Below are 21,188 nucleotides of genomic sequence, written 5' to 3' on the forward strand. Positions count from 1 at the left end.
TGGACTTGATGATCTTAAGGGTCTCTTCCAACATTGATGATTCTATAATTCTGTGATTCTGTGATTCTGTGAGCCTACGGTTCTACGATTCCAGGTGCGGCGGGACACGGCAGGAGGTCGCGGGCGGTGCTATCGCAGCCTCCGCCCGCCTGAGGCAACCCCGCCCGTGCCACCGCCCCCAGCGGCCCCGCGAGCAGCGCCCCCGCCCGCCTGGGGGCGGTGCCGCGCCTGCGCACGGGGCGGGGCTGGGGGTGGGGCGGGCGCTGCGGAGGGTGACGTCACCCGCCCGCCCCACCGGCGGGGCGGGGCGGGACCCGCGGCCGCAGCCGCCATGGCCGGTGCCATGTTGGGGAGGAAGTGAGAGCGGGACGCGGCGGCGGCGGCCAGGAAGGAGCCCTTCCCTTTTCCCTCCTGCCGGGGCGGGCGCGGGTTTCCCGGCCACGGCGGCTTGCGACACCCCCGGCGCGGGCGGTGCGGCGGCGGCAGCTGGCGGCGGCGGAGCTGAGCGCCCCGGAGGCGGCGGTGGCCTAAGATGGCGGACCCGGCGGAGTGTAACATCAAAGTGATGTGTCGCTTCAGGCCCCTCAACGAGTCCGAAGTGGCCCGAGGCGACAAGTACATCGCTAAGTTCCAGGGCGAAGACACCGTCGTCATCGCGGTGAGGGGCCGCCCCGGACGGGAGAGGCGGGAAGCGCCGCGGGGGAGGGGGTGTCAGGAGTCGGCGGGGTCAGACGCCGCGGGGATGGGCGCGCTGTGAGGCGGGAGGGCGCGGGAGCGCCCGCGGGCGGGGACGCCTCGGGACGGGGAGCGGCCTCCTTCGCGTCCGAGGGAAAGGGGAAAGGGGGCAGGGAGAGCTGCGGACGGGGGGGCTGGCCTGGGTGTGGGCACGGTGGAGCAAGGGGCGGGAGGCGGGGGGGCAGAGGGGCGTGGGGCTGCGGGGTCAGGCCGGTGGGGGCAGGTCAGGAGACCTTTGACAAAGGCTCCAGCGAGAGGCCCAAGTGCCGAGGTGCAGAGTGAAGGCGAGTCCCGCAGTGTGTCCGCCGGCCGGGCGGTCCCTGGGCTGTCCGGCCGTGCTATGTGACCGCTAAATAGGCGCTCAAAATGCACGCGTGGGAGCTGCCGCCGGATAATTGTCTGCGGAGAGTTTTGGGGAAGAAATGCGGAACGACAGTGCAGGCTCCAGAGAATTAGTGCTCGAGATCTGTACATTAGTCTTCAGCTGACAACTTCTTTCTGTTGTTCTTAAATCAGAATAAACAGACTATTTGCCTTACTACGTGTTTGTAAATGTATTTTAACTGGAGTCTCCTTGCAAGGTATGAGGCCCGTTGAAAACAATATAGATGTTGCAGGGGAAAAGATAATCCTCTCCTTTTTGTTAAGTGGATCATATTTAGCTACAAAGTGGAACTGGAATATAAAAATAAAGTACAGTAGTTAATTGCCTTGTTTGGTTGGTGTTGTACAAACACACTTTAGCCCCTGCGTTTATTTTTGTTAACTTTTAATTTGTGTTTTCATGTAAACATATTTCTTGAGAGAGAATGCTTGATTCTGCATTGCTGAAAGTACCTTAGATGCTAGTTATCTGTTAAAACTTCGGGGGGTTATGTTTTGTTTTTTGAGCTTTTTTGCACAGTATCTGAAGATGCAGGAGGCAATTTAATAAAATACTTTTTTTTTTAAGATGAGTTACTAAGTACTAGTGCTTTAGTCTGTTAATATTCAGCTGAATTATATGGAATAAAATACGGAATTCCATGAGTCTGGAGTGACAAGACCAATAGCATGCTTGTGAAATGAGGTAATTTGGGTTTATTTCAGCTGGCAAGTTACTGTCTTGGAGTACGTCACTTCTTTCATGATGTTGTACAGGTAAACTCAGAGTAAGGAACCAAACCTGGAAAATGAAAACTTAACTAGAGTGAATAATCTCACTTTCATCACCCATGCATTGTGACACTGCATAATCTGTTTATAATCCACAGTTTAGTTTAGAAACCTTGATGTGTTCTATCTTAAAAAACAAATTTTCCACATTTTCTTGCAGTAGTCCTAGTATAAATGAAAGCGTATCTTTTTAAAATACTCTTTAAGTGCACTTTAAAATTATCCAAAAGGTAGATTGTGCCGACGTTGTTCTATATCTGAATAGAACAGTTTGATGGAGTGCTCCTGAGGGATCACGGGGGGCTTTCTGCTTAGGATTGATGTTTGGTGTTGCCAGCTGTACCTTGGTGATTTCTGCTTGGTCAAAATCAGAAGGAATTTCCCAGTTGTCCTGGGCCCAGGACATGCCATTTCTGACCTGGAGAAAAGTGCCCCCAAAATTATTAGATTGGGTAGCAGTGACAGTATTTGTGTCTTGTTTCACAACATTTGAATAAAGGTTTGATATTCTGATTTTGTCTTTGTAATGGTGGCTATAGGACTAGATTGATATGCTCCAAATTATGACTTAAATCTCTAAAACTCTTGGGACAATAACTTGTGTTTGCTGGTTTTGTTTTTAACGTTAACTGACTTTTTAAAAATTTAGGGACCCTCTAACCTGAGCCTCTAGCCAACCACTACTTGTTTCTGTGTGTTGCAGTTGCCCAAAGGAGGATAACAGAAGCAGTGCTCATGAAACAGTGTCTGAAAGGCTTCCTCCATAAGCTGTGTGTTTGGTTACTTCATCTCTTTGGTTTCTGTCCTTACTGCTACCTGTCCCGTTGGCTGCCTGTTGAGCAGTAATTGAGCCACTTTCAGTTTTTTATAGCTGCTTTGCTCAGCTGCCTGAAGGGCTTGGCACCTCCTCTGGGCACCTGGGTTGGTGGAGGCTGCTTTAATAATGCCTGGGAGTTGCCTGTAATGGTCGATGGGAGGTGAAAACTGGGAGGCAGCAGAAGCAGAGCTGATCTAGCAGTTTTGACTCCTCTGGAGGAGGATGGGGAGGGAAATCAGTGACTATAACCAAACCCTCCTCCTTCCTTGACTCCCCTCATCTCTGAGCTAGCTATATTCCATTCTTTTCCTAGCTCCTATGTAATTAATGTCATCGTTGTCTTTCTGGACAAGTGAGTCATTTTGATTTACGTTAGATAAAATAATAGTTTTAACTGTAACTAGTGTGTAACAGCAGTTTGAGGGGACATATGATGTTGGTCTGCTTTAAAGAGCAGACTCTGAAACAAAGTATTTTCTTTCCACAGGATGAAACTTTTTTAACTAGTAAAGAGCTCTTAATTTATTGATTAAAGGTGGCTTCTTTCCATCTTAATATTCTATCAATTATTTTTTCCTAATGGCTTCTCCTGTTAATTAAATACAAGGATTTTGTTAAAACAGATGGTAGGGTGACTTGTTATATGACTTTTATGTTAAACATTAGAAATGTACCTCTATGTGAAAATTGACAGCAATTTGCTCATGGGTTTCAGGCTTTTGAGTAAGATGGAACAGGGAGGAAGAACAGTTTGATAGAGGATTAGATCCTTTGATTTTTCAAATATAAAACTACATGCAACTGAGTAGCTGAATAGTTCTGCATAACATATCTATACATCTTCTTTAAAAACCTTTCTCTCCCTAGTCTTGTTCATCTTAAAACTGCCCAAAAGATACGTTAGTGAATACAGTGACACTCAGGGGTTTGGAACTGAAGCCTGAACCAAAACCAGTACGACCCAGTGTCTGAAGTAGTGAGGCCTTATTGGTGTGCACAAAAATGGGCAGTATGTCTCTGTTGTCCAAATGTTTTTCAGTAACAATCATAGTATATTACTTACTTGTATGGCTTATAGGAAAGAATCATGGCTACCTGTCTGTATTTTCATTTTTGTTTAAGTACTGTTTTTATTTAGTGTAATCCTGGAGAGAGCTTGAGATATTTGGCTTTCTTTTTCATTATCTTTTAAACTAGTGTTGGATCGTAAATGAGAAGGGTAGGTTAGAAAGTTGTTAGAATCAGGTAATGAAGGTCACTTGCTGCTTCTGCAGCTTTTAATAGTAGGTTTTTCAAAAGAAAAATGCTGAAGGCTGTACTGGACTGTATAAATTCAAGAAGTGAGATGCATTCTTAAAGTAATTTTATTGTTGTTATTGTTTGCTAATGCAAAAGAAAGCAGTGTTTAATTAGAGACACAAAAAATGCGTCAGGTCTACAGTGGAACTTTAAATATGAATTGGGAATTGCAATCTGTAGCTGAAATAATACTATTCTTCCAGTGTTGCTCTCTCTTTTTCTTACCTGATTCCATTAAATGTTGATTAAAAAAGATGCTTTTCAGATGACAGTGGTGTGATGATTTAACAGAAAACAAATATTCTGGCTTCCAGGAATCTGTATAGGGAGAGCTTTGCTCTCTGATTGCTGTGCTCCTTGCTTAGAAACACCTTGCTCATATTTGTTGGGGGTTTTTCTGAAATTCAGTGACATTTTTATAACATCAGTGCTTGCTTTTCTCTTTAGAAGAACCTTTTTACTAAAATAAAATGTGGCTGAAACATTTATTCAAAAATTGTTCTATTTCCATTCTGGAAATTGAGTTTCTAGTTACAACGTTTTAAATCACATGTTTTAGTCATTTCTAGCAATAAATAACTGCTGTAAAATATATTAATACTTGAGTTGCAGTATTTGCACAGAAATAAGAAAGAGGACAAAAAGGGCTGAGATTCGCTGACTGTTCTGTATCAGCTGCACTTTTGTGTGCATGGGGCTAAGACAAGAAGAAAATCCTCTTCCCTTATCCTAAAATGAAACTATTAATTTGTAGTTGTGCCTTTCCACCCACTGGCCGTGCTGAACTCAATTAGGTGTGTCAAAGCAGCAATACCTTAGCTTAGTAAAAGGAAGAACTGAGTCAGGTATCTGACATCATACTTTCCAGAAATTATTCCATGTTGGATTATTCTTTTAACATATTTTGCGCTGATGGGAAGAACATTATTTAGCATAGATGCAGAACTTAAAGGCAAAGTAAATCCATTATGTACTACTTTAACCTTTCACCAAGAATAGGCTAAGCATGGGTAGGTATTGTAGCACTGTTTTAACTGTCCATTCTAGCAAAAAACACTGTAAAGAACTTCTGGATGTGTTGTGATAGAAAAATATGCTACTGATTTTTCAAGTGAATTTTCACTGCTGACTTTGCTTCAGACATCAGTGCATAAAAGTAAGGTGAATGAACTCAGGTGATCTTATAAATAACCAATTCTGTACTTTATGGAAAGTTGCAATAGTAATAAGGGATTATTTTTTTTTAATACTTCTGTGGAGATAACCTTAAGTATTCCTCAGACTTTTGATGTAAGTTTTCAGTGTAGTTGTGATTGCAGCTTTTTCTGTAGTCCTCATTGAACATATTGACAAAAAAACTTTTCCGAAAGAACCCACATGTACTCCAAATTTTGTATAATTTAAATTGGCTGAGCATCATTTTATGTAATGGATAACTAGTCTTTAAGTTAGCTATGGAGCTGTGTACTTCAACATCATCCCTTTATTAAGATTCAGTTTAACTACTGCTAGGTCATGTTGGCAGCTGCACTTTTCTGAAGGCTGTGAGAGCACTTGGAAAGTTTTCGCTGTGAGACCACATCCCTTCAAGTACAAGGCAACTGTGAGAGCTGAAGTTGTCTTGCGGTTGACTACAGACAAAAGAAGTGCTAGGCAAGGAGCTAAAAGATTCAGAGAGAGGAAGTCAGTAGCTCTGCTTGTTTGCATCATCTTTTATGTCTTGCTTATAAGTCCATATGTATTAAATTGTTAATAGAATTTGAGCACCAGTTTTCAAAAATTTCTGGGGATGTCAAAGCAGCCTCATGCTGTGTTAGTGACACAGCTGCTAGCCCTGTTATGGACACCATGTGGTAATGCTGCTTGGGCCCTGTGTGTCTTCGGTTCATCATTAGATCTGATTGTTTACTACTTGAGGAAGAAAAGGCATCTGGTGTAGAAAAAATATCTGACACTTTAATCTTTCTTGATTAATCTCTTAAAGGTAATGAGGCTTTCTAGGGCATGGTAATCTGTGTGATACTGTTTTAGCTTTGTTTACTGCAGAAAGTAGACTGTAAAGAGAAGTGATAAGATGTAGCATTGTAGATGTCAAAGATGTGAAACCATACTGAGTGGGAGTAATTTGCATTCTTAAAACATAATTATCCTGGAACCTGCTTGTCTAAACCTACTTGATTAGGTAGATACTGAATCAGTGATGAAGGAGCAGGGACATACCACTAATATGGATTTTCTTAGGTGTGATAAAAAAATGAGGACATGTAAGCAAATATTCTACTTTCCACCTGCAAAGGATGGAGAAGTGACAAGTGACAACAGGACCCCTTGTGAGGATTCTTTAGGCCAAGATTATTAAATTTTATATATTGGTAGCAGTTGTTAACTTGAGGGAAATTGGAATTGGTCATGTGCTTAGCAGATTTCACTATATAAACAAACAACATCAATTAAAGGCAGTACTGCCCAAATGAAGGCCTTGCAGCTTAATTTTCTGTGCTTATTAGTCCATGGCATTCATCATATTTGCTGGTTTTTATATTAACATTGTGTTAAACAAAAGTGACTGTAATTATATGAGATACAGTAATTTGTCTCTCTTCTTTTCTGGAGGCATTTAAATGGCAGTTGGAGAGTAGATAATCTAAAAGTATTCTGTGTCTACAGATTACTCTCGAATTAATATTTTTCTTTAACACAGATAAAGGATAGTTCAATTCAGTGGAACTTTGCTTGGCAGAAGAATTAAAGACAAACTAAACCCCTCTAAATGTTGTTTAAAAATGTAGAGAAGGGAAGCCTTTTTAGAACCTTCTGCAAATACCTGAAGATTGCAATATGGTTGCAGATGAGTGCAGGTTGTGCCTACAGTTCTTTCTAAACAAGGGATCTTTCTGCGATTTGGCATCAGAAATACTCTGTAGTGATATATAAATATGTGATGATGTGTTTGTATACATTCAAACACATATACTATACAAAATAATGTTTGCATGTTAATGTACTTTTCCATTCTCATCAGTGTCATATTCTGTTGGTAACAGCAAAGATCAGATATGTTGTGATCTGTGAGAAATACTTAGTATTGTTAACAGTTGCTGCATAGACTGCCAGAAGATTGTATCCCGGACCTTTCTCTAGTGCTTTTAAAATCAATTAATTGGAATGATAGTTATCTATGTACTTTCTGGAGCAATAATTTGAAGGATGGTTTAAATCTTAAAAATACAAACATGCAGATTTCTAATGTCACATGGATCATTTGCAATGACATTGGACACTATCACTTTTCTCACTCTGTTCTTCCAGTGTACTGTGGTAAATAGGATGCTCCACAATGGAATTATTTCAGTGCCTATAAATATGCACTTGAGCATGAAACAGATTTGATTAATGTTTTGTGATGTAGCTGAATTGCAGTGTATGGTGTAGCTGATTACTATGTATGAAATTGGAGGCTTTTTGAAACTACAGCTGCTAGTGAGAAAGGTGGTGTTATCTTTTCTACAGGATTTTCCTTTTTGTGTAATGTGTTCTCAGTCTTCATTTTCTTACCTCAGGGTTACTTGAACTTGTTAGTTGTCTCCCTCCTGGTGTATCTAATGCCCTCAATTCTACCTGCAGAACATAGGGATTTGAGGTGTCTTTGAAACTGAAATGAGTAATGGAGAAAGGTGGTGTTTTCCCTGCTGTGAAACAAGTGTTCTGACAAACTTCAGCGCCCTAGGGACAGTTTCTGCCTACTGAGTCTTGTGGTTTCTTGAACATATTTATACAGTGAACATGTAATTATTTTTCCAAGAGGGCACTCATCCACCTGAATTCAAGGCCTCAGATAAATATGTTTAGTCTGAGAAAGCTTTGTTTGGTATGGTGCTAGATGTTATTAAAAGGCAAATGGAAGGTCAGGCCAGGGAGGGGAAATGTTGTTGTGGGTGGATGAAAGATGGAAGCCATACTTGTTTCTTTGCCAGAGAGCCAGTTCCAGAATATCCTTGTGGGAGGATGATAGAGAGTTAAATTTAGGCAGGATGGAACACTTAACAGTTGCAGGGAGTTTAACAATGTTAACTGACCTATGTTCTTAGGTAAACTTCTCCCATCTGCTTTGCTACCTACGAAATCAAGCTCTGAAAGTGCTACAAAAATTTGAGCTTTGTAAGATGAGCGTAATTGTTTATATCCTAATGGATTGTCAGCTGCTTAGAGCTGTTATGAAAATCTCTTTTCTAGAACAAAGCAATACCCAGCATTCCTATCAAAATTATGTCAGATCTTCCTCATATAGTCTTTTCCAAAATGAGTCTTGTGAAAGGTCTTCCCCAATATAGCCTTTTCTTCTGCGTGGGGAGCTTTATTTTCATGGTATCTTATATGGCACAATAATTTGCATTGAATGTTTCTTTTTGTGTTTTTTTAACAAATACTACCAAGCCAGATGCTCTGTGTCGTGGGGTATAAGCTGTTTTTAATAATTTTTGTTTACCAGAGTAAACCTACTACCAGAGTAGAAGAAAATAAGGGGTTCTCAGATGTACAGACCAGGCATTAGCTTACCTTGTAAATCAAGTAACTTGAGGTCATGTGGCAGAGTAGTTTTGCAGAACTGTTTAGATAACAATTTAAAACCAAATATATTTAATTCAAGGCCTTACCCTTAAGCAAGCGTGTGAAGATTTAGGCAGCACTATATAAGCTGATTTCCTCGCTACAAGTGCTTAAAATAGATTGGGCTGAGACAGTGTAGGATACTTCTAAACTATTAACAAACACCTTCCAATTCTGCTTCCAGCATTTTTTGATAACTCTTCTCTGTTATGTTTTTCTTTTTTTGTAGTCCAAGCCATATATCTTTGACCGTGTATTCCAGTCAAACACATCACAAGAACAAGTATACAATGACTGTGCTAAAAAGATTGTCAAAGGTAAGGTGGAAGAGCAACTTTACCATAATAAAATACCATATTCCTGTGAATTTCAGTGTTTAAAACTAATACTTTATTGCTGCCTTTTCTCTTCAGAATGCTTAATAAGTGCCAACATGGATTGTAGCCCTATACAGTCATCCTGTAGTTGAGCTATTAAATTATGTCAGTGCTTAACCTGCTGTTTCAGTTGATTGCAACATTTGATAACATTTACCTGTTATGTTTTAGGGTTTTTTTACAGTTCTCTGCAATGATAGTTTGAAACAATTTGTCAAAAATTAATCATAACAACTGCTATTAATAGGTTTGAGGTGTGTCATCTGCTCTCCCCATAGCCCCCCCGTCCCCCCTAATTTACTGGTGAAAAACATCATGCAGAAGTTTGTTTGAAGGAGTGTAAGAGGAAATGAAAATTGTGAAATATGAGTTATTGCTGTGCATGTCAGGGTGTACAGTTTCTCCAAAACTGAATTGTCAGAATTGGCCTAGTAACTTCAGAAAATCAAGTCTTGTCACAAAGAAGGATATGCCACAGTAAGTTTTTGTAGTAAGCAATTAACTAGTTCCCTGAAAATAAAATTGATTAATTTCTTGAGGGCATCAATATGTTCTAATTGACCCAGCTTTCAAAACAGCTTTACAAAGCCTTGTCAGAAGCCCCTGAAATATCAACTATTAGTGACAAGAGAATATTGGGTAAACATATGGAGGTCTTCATCATTAGAAGAATGAATTGGTGTGGGAAATCCATGCTGCTGCAAGTATTTAACCGTTTAGTGAGTTAAATAGTAATCAGGCTCAGATCAGAACTTTGCTTCTTAAAAACTGGATTTAGCTAAGAATTGCAATGCTGCCCCTTTTCTCCATGTAAAACTCTGGGTTCTGTGTGGCATTTCTGAGCTGTGCTACATCGACTGGCAAATGAGTTCTAGTGGTGAAACAAATGGGTTAACGGGTATGATGGAGTGTCAAAGACCTCACCATTTGGAGTATCTACTCGTGCTTGTTTTTGGAAAATAAAAGTTTGCTTGCAGGATGTGATTCTACAGTAACTTACACATAAACAAGCCACCCATCAGCCCCTCACCCCTCAATTCAAAACTTTGAAATAGAAGCTTATGGCCTTAGAGCAAGATGTTTATAACTTAGGGCATTGCTCATTCTCATGACAGATTTTCCTGAAGGCGGAAAATTTGATGGTGTTCTCGTGTTTGGTTTCTTCTGAGATACCAAAGACCATCTGTTCAGCCTGGCGATTGTATCAATTTCCTTTTTGTTCCTCACTGTTAAGTCCTGATTTTTCTGTTAAAGAAACGTATGCTTCTGGCACAGGCAACTTCTAAGACACAGTCAGTGATTGCAAAATGCATTAAAAGATGTAGGGAGGAACACACTCCCTCCCCCTAACTCTAGCACAAGGTTCCCAAACATTCAGTGATTTAACTTGCTGGACATTTCAGGACCTGCCTGCTTGCATTCTATTTAATTCAACTTACCTTTAGAAGAAGGAAATGAATGCTAATGAAAATACTCTTTCCCTTTAGATGTACTTGAGGGATACAATGGTACAATATTTGCTTATGGGCAAACATCATCGGGAAAGACACACACGATGGAAGTAAGAAATGTTAAAATAATTTCCTCTTACTGTCACTGTCATGTCTTTTCATCACAGTAGTCTTTGCTTTGTAGAAATAAGATCTCTGCTTGTTTTCTTGCAACATTTTGATTCCCCATTATTTTTTTTAGGACTGAGAATGGCAATTAGTGTAGGGTTTTTCAGCCCTCAGTAGCAGTATGAGAAAAACAAGAATAATATCAATAACATATTTTTGCTTGTAGTAGTTTGGGAGAGTTCTGAGGCTCTTCTTTTCACTTGTGGGGAATGCTGGGGCTAAGTGGATGGTTGACTGTACTTAATAGAGTGAGTGCATCATACTTGTCAGCATTTTGTCTGCTAACCTGAACCAGATGTTTTGTGTTTGAATACTGTTTATAATGCTGGATTGAGTATGAATTTTTTGTTGTTTTGTATCTTTTTCTGTTAAGGGGAAGCTTCATGACCCAGATGGAATGGGCATTATTCCAAGAATAGTGCAAGATATTTTTAATTATATTTACTCTATGGATGAGAATCTTGAGTTTCATATTAAGGTAAACTTTTCTTCATTTTTACTTATTTAATCTGTATTAAAACTGGAAGGTAGTCTGTGGGTAAATGGATATTCTGTATCTGTTTCAAATGCCTGTAACTTGGAAACATGATAACCTGACTTATTTCTGAAGTAACTGATTCTTCTTAAGAATTATCTTAACACTTTAATTTTGTTCCATTGAACATTGATGGAAACTATGCTGATAACTTGTGGCACTGCTGATAGTGGTTGAAACTTCTGATCAAAACAGTTTCTTCTTAAAGGTGTGTTTTAGTTCAGCCTTAAGAACTTGAGCTGGATGTAGTGTTATGTGGGAGGTCATAGTAATCATGCTGGATCCTTGTGATCAAGAAGCAAAGCATTTTTGCTTTCTGATGTATCTCTGTTCCTCTTCTTACTTCTAGGTGTCATATTTTGAAATATACTTGGATAAAATAAGGGACCTTTTGGATGGTAAGCCTTTTATTGGTATTGAACATATAAAATATTCTGGAGAAACATATTAAAAAAGCCCCTTATGTTACTTAGGTATTCATTATGCTAATAACCTTTGCATGATAAAGACACATCATGATGGGAAAGCATACAGCTCATCTATGTAATATTACTGAAGCTGCAGTGGTGGTGGTTTCTTGTATGTTAAGTTCTTGTAAAGTGTTGCTGAGAGGTAGCATTTATGGCTTGGGCATGCATTGTGCACAGTGTTTTCATTCAGTTTCACCTTAGCTTTGGAATGGTTTGTCTTCCAGTTTCAAAGACCAATCTTTCTGTTCATGAGGACAAAAATAGAGTTCCCTATGTGAAGGTGAGCATCAGTCTGATATATTTTCATCTTGCACTTCTCTAGTGTGCACCATTTACTTCTTCCTTGTTGGTGTGGTGTCATTTTTCACAACTCCCTTTTTTTTTTCCAAAGGGTTGCACAGAGCGTTTTGTATGTAGTCCAGAGGAAGTTATGGATACTATAGATGAAGGAAAATCAAATCGACATGTAGCAGTTACAAGTAAGTATCATCTTCTGTTTCCCTTTAGTGATTTATCTGTTTGCTTCTGGTATACCTTAAAAAAGTAGGAAAGGCAAAGCCAGTGAGCTGAATAATTCAGGTTTTTGAAAGGGTCAGGCATAAGCAGTTTCAGTATGTCTTTCAGAAACAAATAGTTCATTTCTGGTTAGATGATGTTGCTTACACTGGGGTTGAAAGGAGAAAGTAAGTCATCATCGAGGAACTATGAATCACTGGAGAAAAAGGTGTAGTTCTCCTTTAGGAATAGTGCAAAATCCCTGTTTGTGGAATTTGTTTCAATTAACCTAGAAATATGTAAGCGTGGCTTGTCCACAGTTGATCATTCTGTTGCATATTTTAAGAGCAGCTGATCAGAATTTAGACCTGCTGCAGATTTAAGCAGCATCCCAAGATTTTTGGCTGTAGCTTGCAGCTGAGTTGCAAGGAGCCATGTCATAGGTCTCCAAATTCCCACAAAGAAGCAGGATTTGGAATTGCCAGAAGGGTTAGAGAAGACAAGGAAAGTTGTAGGTGCCTGCAAAGTATTACTTTAGACTTGAGTTCTTAGCAACTGAGGTGACAAGTCTCAGAGCCAATTAGAGAATGTTGCACAGTCTTCCTGTGTCTAGTTCTTTATTCAGGAAGAGAGAATATACAGTCATTAAGAAAATGTAAGGGTTTTCTTCTCATTTATTCAGTTAAGGATCAAAAAGAAAAATACAGTGTTCCTTTTAAGGAGTGATTCAGTCTTGCAGTTTTGCTTCATTGCTCCTAAGTGAGAAAGTTCTGAAATGGGGACTGTACTAAGGAAATTTGGATAGAATATTATTTTCTGTTCTTTGCTTCTTTAACATCAGTAAGCTGGTACTTTTAGAACTGTGAGAGATTTATATTTAAAAGGAGGAAGAAATAGGCAGATGTTCTCATTCGGATTGCAGTCTGCTTAAATTTTGTTAATAGATTAAAATAATACTTTAAATTCAACAAGTCTTGTTTTATCTTAATGTTTCACAGCAGAGGAAGCAGTACAAGACAGGGATGAAAGGCTATGGCCAGTTAACATTTTCACAGAAGGATAAAATGTGGTACACTGGAGGTTTACAAAACTCTCCTATCAAGACCTAAATATACTTTCTGTTCTGATAAAGTAAATGAATGTGTGAAATCCATAGTTGACAAGCTAGCAAACCTGATGGGTGAACTTATATGTGATATTAATAGGAGCCCAAGGGAAAACTGGATCTTTCTTACTCAATTAGATGATACCATTCGTTTTGCTGCCTGTAGCTCTACTGTCACTGAGAGATTGCACTATACAGCTTCAGTAGCTTTGGATCTCTTGCTGCACTGTGGGCAGGTGGTGTTTTAAGTGAGATTGGTTGTACAAATCGTCTTGACAACGTGTTTATTTTGAATTATAGATATGAATGAACACAGCTCCCGAAGTCATAGTATTTTTCTTATTAATGTAAAACAAGAGAATACTCAAACAGAACAGAAACTAAGTGGAAAACTTTACCTTGTGGACTTGGCAGGTAGTGAGAAGGTAATTATAAGTTTCTTTTTCTGCTCTGAAAAGCTCTGTGTTTTTTCTATACAGCCAAGTATTTTATGTTAGTGTAATACTGATTGTTCAGTTGTAATCTCTGAGGTGTGTTAATTTTGACTTTGAAACATGGTTTCTGAATCCTAGGCTGGCTTGGCTGTTAGATACTACCACTTTAAGCTGATCTGCATTTCTGCAGTGATTGTAAATCTGGACTAGGGTGGGGAAAGAGGGTAGAGTTCAGCTTCGGTATCTGAGAGTGCAAAAAAAAAAGTGTACAGGTGTGTGGGTTAGCCAGGTACAGGAATAAAGTTTTATGGTTGCAGAATATCTGGGTTTTCTTATGTAGTGATACTAAGTTTCATAATTTGAAATTCTGATTAACATTGGTTAAAATGACAGCTTGCTTTCCTGTCAGTGGGTTAAAACGGGAGGAAATACATACTGTAATTGGTCATTTAAGAGCTGGCTTTTTGACATTTCATCTTTGCTTCTGGGTTTAGCCCTGTCTTTGTCCCCAGTTTTTCCAGTCATTTCTGCTTGCTGTTGTTGTTCCTTACATCATTGTACTATCACCTTGTTGTTGTCTCTGATCCTGTGTTTATTCTGAATGTGTTTCTTTAGAGTCTTTTTTTCTTTTAAAGAAAAGGGCTGGGTTGCTGATCTCCTTTCTCTGTATTTCCTTTCACCATTTCAAACTTTACTTTTGTGCATTTCCCCAGTCCCTTTGAAATACATGGAGTTTCATAATGCTGTGTGTCAGTTTAAGCACAGGGAAGTAGTTTACTGTAGTCATGATCATGGCTTGGTGGAAATAGTAAAGGGAGGGTTATAGAACTGTAAGTCAAATTCAGCCCTTGAGGCAAAAGAGGTAAGGTAAATAGAATGGCACCATGTCCGATTTTTTCACATTTCTGCTGATACCTACTTAAGTTCCTAGAGCACTTATGTAGGTCAGATTCAGTCCCTAAAATCTGTTCTCACAAATTTCTGCTCGTGAAGACTCTGCTGAATTTTCCAGGGTAGTAATGGTCTGTGGTTTGGGTTTTATAATTTTTTTTGTTAGGGTTTTTAGAGGAGCGAGGTAGTTTGGTTTTATGGATGATCTCTGGACAAACTATTCATAATACATACTTACTTTTAAAGAATTCAATATTTTCGTCAAACTTCAAAAAACATTTGAAGTTGTTAGTTTGACAGAAGTTTTTAACTATGTTTATCTTCTACAAAAAGGTGTATTTTGCAGGGAGAGTATTCACGTCAGTTAAAAATACGAGAAACATCTTCAGACATTTGAGTTTTGAATGAGAAAATTGATAATGAATCGGAAAGAGTCTGAGGAAGAGCTTGCTTATGTGTACCTCATAAAGTTAGGGAGACTGACTTATAAGTGGAGAAATTACGTAAGTTTTATGATAAATGTTGAAGGTGGTTTTTGAAGATGCATTTATTAATGTCCTGAAATATTGTATAGGTTAGTAAAACTGGAGCAGAAGGTGCTGTGCTGGATGAGGCCAAGAACATCAACAAGTCTTTGTCTGCTCTTGGAAATGTCATCTCAGCACTGGCTGAAAGCAGTGTAAGTGTTCTGTTTTTTTTTTTATATACTTAAAAGTTTGCATCTCTGAACATATCATGCAGAAATTCTTAGCAATCTCAGTGATATGAGCCAGTGCATTGCAGGTGGCCATTATTCTACAGTATTCTACAGTACCCTTGTACTGTATTGACAGTAAAGATTAATAAGAATGCTGAGGGATCCGAGCATCATATTGAAAGTTTCTTTGTCCTCTAAAGGTTACCAAACATAGAAGTACAATTTTGTCATCCCATGCATATACAGTCTTATTATTAATGAATTAAAGTAGAATTTAATGTCTTTCTGGTAAGGTCATACCTAGCAAAAGCATAGCTCATATTTCAACAAATTAAATGTGTCTGAAAACCCGTGACTGATCATTTAACCATTTTCTTGGTAGACATATGTTCCATATCGTGATAGCAAAATGACCAGAATCCTTCAAGATTCACTAGGGGGTAATTGCAGAACCACTATTGTTATTTGCTGTTCTCCATCTTCTTACAATGAATCTGAAACAAAATCTACTCTTCTGTTTGGCCAAAGGTGAGTAAGTGACTTAATAGGAATAAATGTAGAATGAGAAATAAGTAAGTTGCTTTATTAAGATTCCTGAAACAAATTAATTAGAATGTTTACTTTCTGTAATTCTTCAGTGTATATATGGCTAAGTGTTGTGATCTATCTTACCTCATAATATATAAAAATCCTTAAACCAGTCAGGATCCTGAAGACTGTATTTTCAGGAGGAGCATATAATTTGGTTCAAAATGTGGTTTAATGTATAGTCTTGCAGGGCTATAAGTACTTCCCTGTCCCCTGGCCCTCCCTAAAGTGGAAGATGGTAGAAAGGAGCTCTCCCCTGGTAAGTTGAATCCTTTATTTGCCAGGAGAGCCTGTCCTCTGGTCTGTGTCTAACAGTCCAGTAAACTTTGAGATGATATTTGGAAATTCCTGTGTCATGTGTAACTGAATTTTTACATACTCATTTCAAATTAGGTGTTTTGTTAGGTAGCTCTTCTTTACTACTCTATTATTGATGGTTTGTTGTTATACTCCAGTTCCTGACCACTAGATTGAATCACATCATTTGCTGGAGCACATGACAAAAGCAGTGAATGTTTTGCTGGTCCATCTGGTCTTTGCTGTTAGTGTACCTCTCCCAATTCAGTCCAACACATAGTTTCCTACTGGTCTTCGCTGAGAAGTTTTGTATTATGGAAAATAGACCAGATTAGAAATCTGGCAGAATATGAATAGTTAGTGAGTGTGGAGTAATGACTGCGTTCTACAACAGTGGAGGTTTTTGGTTTCCTTTTAGAAGGTGGGAGGTCTTTCCTTTTATTATTTGGTGATTGAGCTACTGGAAAGTGTTTTGCAGCTGCAGCTATGTAGTTTCACTACATTGTGCTCTTGATGTCTTCAGGAGTTAACAGAGTGCACTTCTGTCTCAGCCACCACAGTTAGTCCAGTATGTTAATTCACTTTCTAGGGATGTCAAATATATGCTGAAGCCATCAGCTGTAGTAACCGAAGGCTATGTAATAATCACACAATGTAGCAGAAAATCATGTCTCTTTTAGTAGTAATGTCTCACTAAGATTTTTTAGAAGGGTACTTATAGGAGTCGAGTCAGGGAAACGGAGATGTTTAACTGCCATTAAGCTTTTTTCCTGTTCTGATTTTTGGGGTGGGATATTCAGTAGTAGAAGACCAAACAGGAAAACTACTGAGATTAAGTGAGGTGTATGGCACTGTAGTGAAAAATATACATTACTTCATTAATATGTTATCAGTGTCTGTAGTTTTGTCTCCAAACCTAATTGAATGGGATTCACCTGGCTGAATGTAGAGAATCACATCTGCAAGTTATCTAAGTAGCTTGTAACACCTTTTGGTTAGTGGAGACATAGTAACTGGTCTTTTTGGTTGAGATGAGCAGTTTCTTAGATAAGCCAGATGGTTTGCATCCTAAAAGTGTTATGCTCTCCATTGGACAGTGTTTGCTAGATGTGAAATACTATCCTTTGTTCAAAACTGTGTGCAACTGTCCTGACCTGAATTCTTTCAAGTGAAGCAGCTGAATTTGTCCAATTCAACCATCTTGAGATTTCTCAGCTTTCCAAAGTTATGTTGCTCTGTCCATTGACAGTTGTATCAATCCAATTGAGAGAATAGTAACTTGACAGGGAATAGAAATAAGGTTTTGGAAGAGGTGGGAATGTTTATGCTTTCACCAGTGGTATGTGGACATATTATTTAATAGCCTTTAATTATTTTCTTTAAAAATGAAGTCTCAGAGCTTTTTGCTTTTTCTGTGTAGAGCGAAGACCATTAAGAATACAGTCTGTGTCAACGTGGAGCTCACTGCAGAACAGTGGAAGAAAAAGTATGAGAAGGAAAAAGAGAAAAACAAGACTCTGCGTAACACCATACAGTGGCTGGAAAATGAGCTCAACAGATGGAGGAATGGTGAGAAGCAGTTACATTATTATTCTGCAAACTTTAGGCAAGACAACAGACGCTGAATTAGTCTTCAGGCTACCAGAAATAGCTAAGAGCTCTATGCAAGACAGTAAATAAGGATATTAAAGCTATAGTATTAAGTCAACTTTGGAGCATGATATTTTTCACTTTATTGCAACTGAAACAACTTCTAATAATCATGTAATGACAAACATGTCTGAAAGTGTATTCATGTTAGATTGCTCAACACTTGGTTTTCTAGCAGGGCTAGAGTTACATATATTGTAAAAGTTTAATTTTGGGGGACAGAAAACTGATACTATTTGTAAGTGCAGAAACCGAGTAAAATGTTTTCTCTGCTTTGGTTGTCTGATTCAAAACAGTATCACAAGATCTTGCCTTCATTTAAAGCTCAAATGTGAATTGGTAAAAAACCTACCCAAACCCCAAAGTTGCTGACAGTACCAAATGTATGCCTGTTCATTCTTCCTGAATGATTAACTTCTTATCAGTTCAAGTTGCTGGCAAAATGCAAGTTAATAGTGAAGCCATAAATTTGGGAAGAGAGGAACATAGGTCATACTGATACATTCTGGAGTTTGGCAGCTGTAGAATATGATTTTGCAATCTTATAGACAACTGTACCACATCCTGATATAAATCAGAAAAAAATGGGTTTGCTGAAATAGGTTTGGTAGGATTTGGATTGGGTTTTTTTTTTGGTTTGGTTTTTTTTGGCGGGGGGAGTTATTGTTTTATAGAGCTGGTATGAGGCCACACCTGAAATGTCAATATTCTGAAAGAACTATACTTAACAGGAGGTACTGAGGTGTTGGAAAGAGCCCGTACCTTCTGAGGACTGCATAAAATGTTTTGAATAAAGCACTAAGGAATTTAGTTTAATTTACCAGAGAAGTGCCTTGGCGTGTGGTGTTTTCTTCTCTGTCAAGTTAAAGTGTTCTCATCAGAAAAAGCTTTATGAACATAAAAGGATAAAAGTATAACTGAAAATATTTTAAATTAGAAGCAAAGCAATGTAAAAGTAAATATGGCTACTTCGCAAAACAGAGTGCCAAGGGAAAGGGAGAATTTTCTGTCTTCTGGGAAAGTTAGGTGACTTTCTAGAAGATAAGGTTTGATGTGTAATTTGGAACTCATAGCAGAGTAACTGGGTGAAATACAATGTTTTGTGGTAAGCAGGAAATAGTATGGATAATCTAGTGCTTTTTTTTTTTTTGCCAAGTAATCAACTGAACTCAATTGCTTATTAACTGCAATACTGTTAGTAGGAAATAGCTAATATTTCTCAAGGGTAATTTTGTGGGAAATATGTCATGGCTAACTGTACTAAAATTAAGTGTATTTTTAAGGGGAGACCGTACCAGTTGATGAACAGTTTGACAAGGAGAAGGCCAACTTAGAAGCTTTTGCAGTGGACAAGGATATTACTGTTACTAATGATAAACCAGCTACCACAATTGGAGTAACTGGCAATTTCACTGATGCTGAGAGAAGGAAATGTGAGGAGGAAATTGCCAAACTTTACAAACAACTGGATGACAAGGTATGCCATTCTTACTTAATGTAAGATCTCTTCAAAATATATCTTGAACTATATTATTGTATAATGTGTCTTCAGCATTCTCAGGAGGAGAAGCCAAGGGGCAGGTACAAATCTCTTCACTCTTGCGACCCGAGGGAATGGCCTGAAGTTGTGTCAGGGGAGGTTTAGGTTGGATATTAGAAAAGGTTCTTCATCCAGAGGGAGGTTCAGCACTGGAACGGGCTCCCCAGGCAAGTGGTCACAGCACCAGCCTGACAGAGCTCAAGAAGCCTTTGGACGATGCTCTCGGGCACAGGGTGTGACTCTTGGGGTGTCCTGCACAGGGCTGAGAGTTGCACTTGGTGATCCTTGTGAGTTCCTTCCAACTCAGGGTATTCTACGATTCCGTATTTAATTTGCCAGTATTCATTTGTTAGCTCAACTTATTTAAGTATTTGCTGAGAGTGCTTGCTCTTAATTCTGATCGAGAGAAATAGAATTGCATTATCTGGTGCTAAGGGAGTATCCTTTCTCAATTGGAAAATAATAGAAGTGGGAAAATGAGTCATTTGAAGACAAAACTTTTTTCTTCCCATGTTTTGGATATTTTATTTGAATATAATCTCAAATTTAAGTGGTAGTACTGTATTTGGATAGAAAGTCTTTTAATTAAATATTAATTGTTTCTTGGGAGTTAGAAAAACTTGGAGAAGACTTGCAAAAGCACAGGTGTAAGACTTTTGTCTCTGAAGCATGGTGTGTTACATACATGCCAGGTTAAGAGCCTAATGAATCAATCAGTGAAATGAAAAGGATTGGTTTTTACTTTTATTGCTTTGTTGTGTAATTATCTCAGAATAAGGAAAAGTTAGATACCTAGCATCTTCTTTCTCTTAGATTATTTTTTCTGAGTGGTATTTGTCAGTGTAATGAACACAGTCTTATTTCAACTGCAGGATGAAGAAATTAATCAGCAGAGCCAACTAGTAGAAAAACTGAAGACACAGATGTTGGATCAAGAAGAGGTGAGTTTTACTCTTGCATCTTTATTTTCGTTTGTCTTTCCTTTAAAGAAGTTGGAGGTATTTGGAATAGGTCACAGTTTATGACCAGGGAGTAGAATGACACCTTGCTACGGCACAATAATTTTCTTCTATGCCTTATCTAAATGCTCTGCCTATTCATTCCTCCTGCTTACACTGTGCTGATGGCTAAACTTAAACCAGTTTACTTAGATCCTAAGTATCCATGAAGACTGAAAGAATTGTAAGTATTTTATGCAAAGACAGCAGCAGTTGTCTTCCTGTTCAGGTTTGGCCAAATTTAGAAATACATCCTCTGAGGGAAGGCACAACCACCCCTCCCCCACCAGGTTCGGGAAAAAAAAATTTTCCTTGAAGGAAAGTGAAGGAGATAAAACTATTTATTTAACAAACACATGGGAAAAGGAAAATAATGCTAAATAATAAAATCTCTCGCTGTGGAGAAAAAAACCAGGGAAAGTGTTAGAGAGTCCTCCCTTTGGTCTCCTCGGAGCTGGGGCTTGGGCCAGGGCCAGGCCCTCTGTGCCCGGTGGAAAGTCCTCCTGATGTGTTCTAATAGTCCAGTGGAAAAGGGACAAAATCTGAAATTCCAGGGAAGGAAAAAAAAATTCAACACTCAATCTCTCTCTGGAGAAAAAGAAGCTGAACCACTGGCCAAAAGCTGATCAGGCCAGCTGCAAGCCGGGTGCCTCCTCCCTCCCCTGCTGCAGCTGGAAAAAAAACGCTATCTCTGTGTGACCTTGAACAAGCTGCAAACTGCTTTGAAAAAGTTTTGCTCAGTTTTTTTCCTTCCCCCTCTCAGGCTCAGTTTAGAGGCATAGAAAGGCACAAAGTTAATTCCTGGGCACAGGGCAGCGACATGGGATACACATCATAAAGTCACCCCAAGACACTTCCCTATGCAAAGTTAGCAGGTT

At 38.9% G+C, this 21,188-nt stretch overlaps 1 protein-coding gene across 2 annotated transcripts in view; it reads left to right on the forward strand.

Moving 5' to 3' along the window:
* The first annotated feature begins 313 nt into the window (after positions 1-313).
* KIF5B (kinesin family member 5B) overlaps positions 314-21,188 on the forward strand; it is a 35,658-nt gene continuing 14,783 nt past the window's right edge. For both annotated transcript variants that reach the window (XM_082288113.1, XM_082288114.1), the window contains exons 1-13: positions 314-658; positions 8,844-8,931; positions 10,479-10,552; positions 10,984-11,088; positions 11,495-11,543; positions 11,840-11,895; positions 12,007-12,094; positions 13,516-13,640; positions 15,115-15,219; positions 15,620-15,765; positions 17,543-17,691; positions 19,056-19,249; positions 20,185-20,253. In XM_082288113.1, coding sequence (XP_082144239.1) covers positions 533-658; positions 8,844-8,931; positions 10,479-10,552; positions 10,984-11,088; positions 11,495-11,543; positions 11,840-11,895; positions 12,007-12,094; positions 13,516-13,640; positions 15,115-15,219; positions 15,620-15,765; positions 17,543-17,691; positions 19,056-19,249; positions 20,185-20,253 — 1,374 coding nt within the window. In that variant the 5' untranslated portion in view covers positions 314-532. The remainder of the gene's footprint in view (positions 659-8,843; positions 8,932-10,478; positions 10,553-10,983; positions 11,089-11,494; positions 11,544-11,839; positions 11,896-12,006; positions 12,095-13,515; positions 13,641-15,114; positions 15,220-15,619; positions 15,766-17,542; positions 17,692-19,055; positions 19,250-20,184; positions 20,254-21,188) is intronic.

Source organism: Coloeus monedula (assembly GCF_965178545.1).
Source record: "Coloeus monedula genome assembly, chromosome: 1".
In the NCBI taxonomy this organism is placed as follows: domain Eukaryota; kingdom Metazoa; phylum Chordata; class Aves; order Passeriformes; family Corvidae; genus Coloeus; species Coloeus monedula.